The sequence below is a fragment of the Octopus bimaculoides genome, chromosome 30, assembly GCF_001194135.2.
Source record: "Octopus bimaculoides isolate UCB-OBI-ISO-001 chromosome 30, ASM119413v2, whole genome shotgun sequence".
In the NCBI taxonomy this organism is placed as follows: Eukaryota; Metazoa; Mollusca; class Cephalopoda; order Octopoda; family Octopodidae; genus Octopus; species Octopus bimaculoides.
The window spans coordinates 8,069,763-8,071,104 of NC_069010.1; the positions used below are offsets into that span (position 1 = coordinate 8,069,763).

The 1,342-nt window shown below is 32.0% G+C and overlaps 1 protein-coding gene across 1 annotated transcript in view; it reads right to left on the reverse strand.

The window, feature by feature from the left end:
• Window positions 1-777: 777 nt before the first annotated feature.
• The window catches only part of LOC106873651 (major facilitator superfamily domain-containing protein 4A), a gene marked incomplete at its 5' end in the record, with an annotated part of 122,782 nt that continues 122,217 nt past the window's right edge, over window positions 778-1,342 (reverse strand). Inside the window, one exon of the mRNA XM_052978123.1 lies at window positions 778-785. Coding sequence (XP_052834083.1) covers window positions 778-785 — 8 coding nt within the window. The remainder of the gene's footprint in view (window positions 786-1,342) is intronic.

A 1,342-nucleotide genomic window follows, 5' to 3' on the forward strand; every position in this document is an offset into this window, starting at 1 on the left:
AATTAGATATTTCCGGTTAAGTTGGATAATCAGTCCTGATAGGAATTTCCTTGTATTCTTTTTTTTTTTTGTTTTTGTTAAATATTTTTTTCTTTATTTATTTACTCATTTTTTTTTCTGTCACTGGAGCCCCATGAATGAAAAAGTGTCAAACAACAAAACACCAAAAAGATAACTATTAAACATAATTAGTTTTCTTTTGACAAAGTATTATTACGATATGGTACATTAATGATACTTAACACAGATTAATTATTATTAGATTAATTATGTTATTACAACACGGTACGTTAATTATATGTAATGTAGCTTGTGTCATTTTTCTATTTGGTTTGCTAGATTTTTGATGTTGACTGTTGAGTTGAAACAATTTCTGTTTAATCTTGGATGGGTCATTGCACAACTAATAAGCACACACACACTGGTTAAATTTCACTTCATTATTATTTGTTAATTGTTTAACGATTTAACCAATTAACTAATTGATTGTGTTGCTTGATCACTTGGCTAGTCGATCGATCAGTTGTTTGTCAAAGTCTCTCTCATTCACTCTCTCACCAATGTTATGTCTTTTCTCCACCACATCTGTTTTGGTGGAGAGAAGATATCTACATGTTTTGTAATACCAAATTTTATTTGGTTCTTCTTTTGTCCTTCGATTTTCTTTCATTAGAATTAAGATAAACAAGTTGAGTCATTTTACTCAACTTTACAATCGGTCCACCACAAATACTGGAATCGTGAGATCAATAAAAAACCATTAAAAGGCACATAGAATCATGTTACTGTACAATGAATAAGAATAAAATCATATAAAAATCATATTAAAGTATGTACAGTAAATGTTAAGATACACACCATAAAGTAGCGCAGCTTAGTGAACGAAATCATGAAATCAGCTGTGTTGTCTTATCTACCCGATCCACTGACAAGGCTTTGATCAACCCAAGGCTATAGGAGAAGACACTTGCCCTAGGTGCCAACTAGTAGGACTGAACCCTGAACCATGTGGTTGAGAAGGAAGCTTCCTACCACACAGCCAAAACTATACATACATACATGTGTGTTCCTATATGTTCGTTCCGTTGTCTGTAGTTTATTGTTCTAACGTCCTGTACCCTGATATGCATGTATATACACATGTAGATGTAAGTATGTACATATATGTGTGTATACATGTATATATATTCTTTGTATTATTACATTGTTGAACGCACATGTCCTTTTTTGCAAGTAAGTCTACTATTATTCTGACGTGACTATCTTTCTATCTATCTGTCTATCTATCTATCTATCTTTCTCTCTATTTATCTGTCTTCCTCCATCTTTCTATCTATACCTC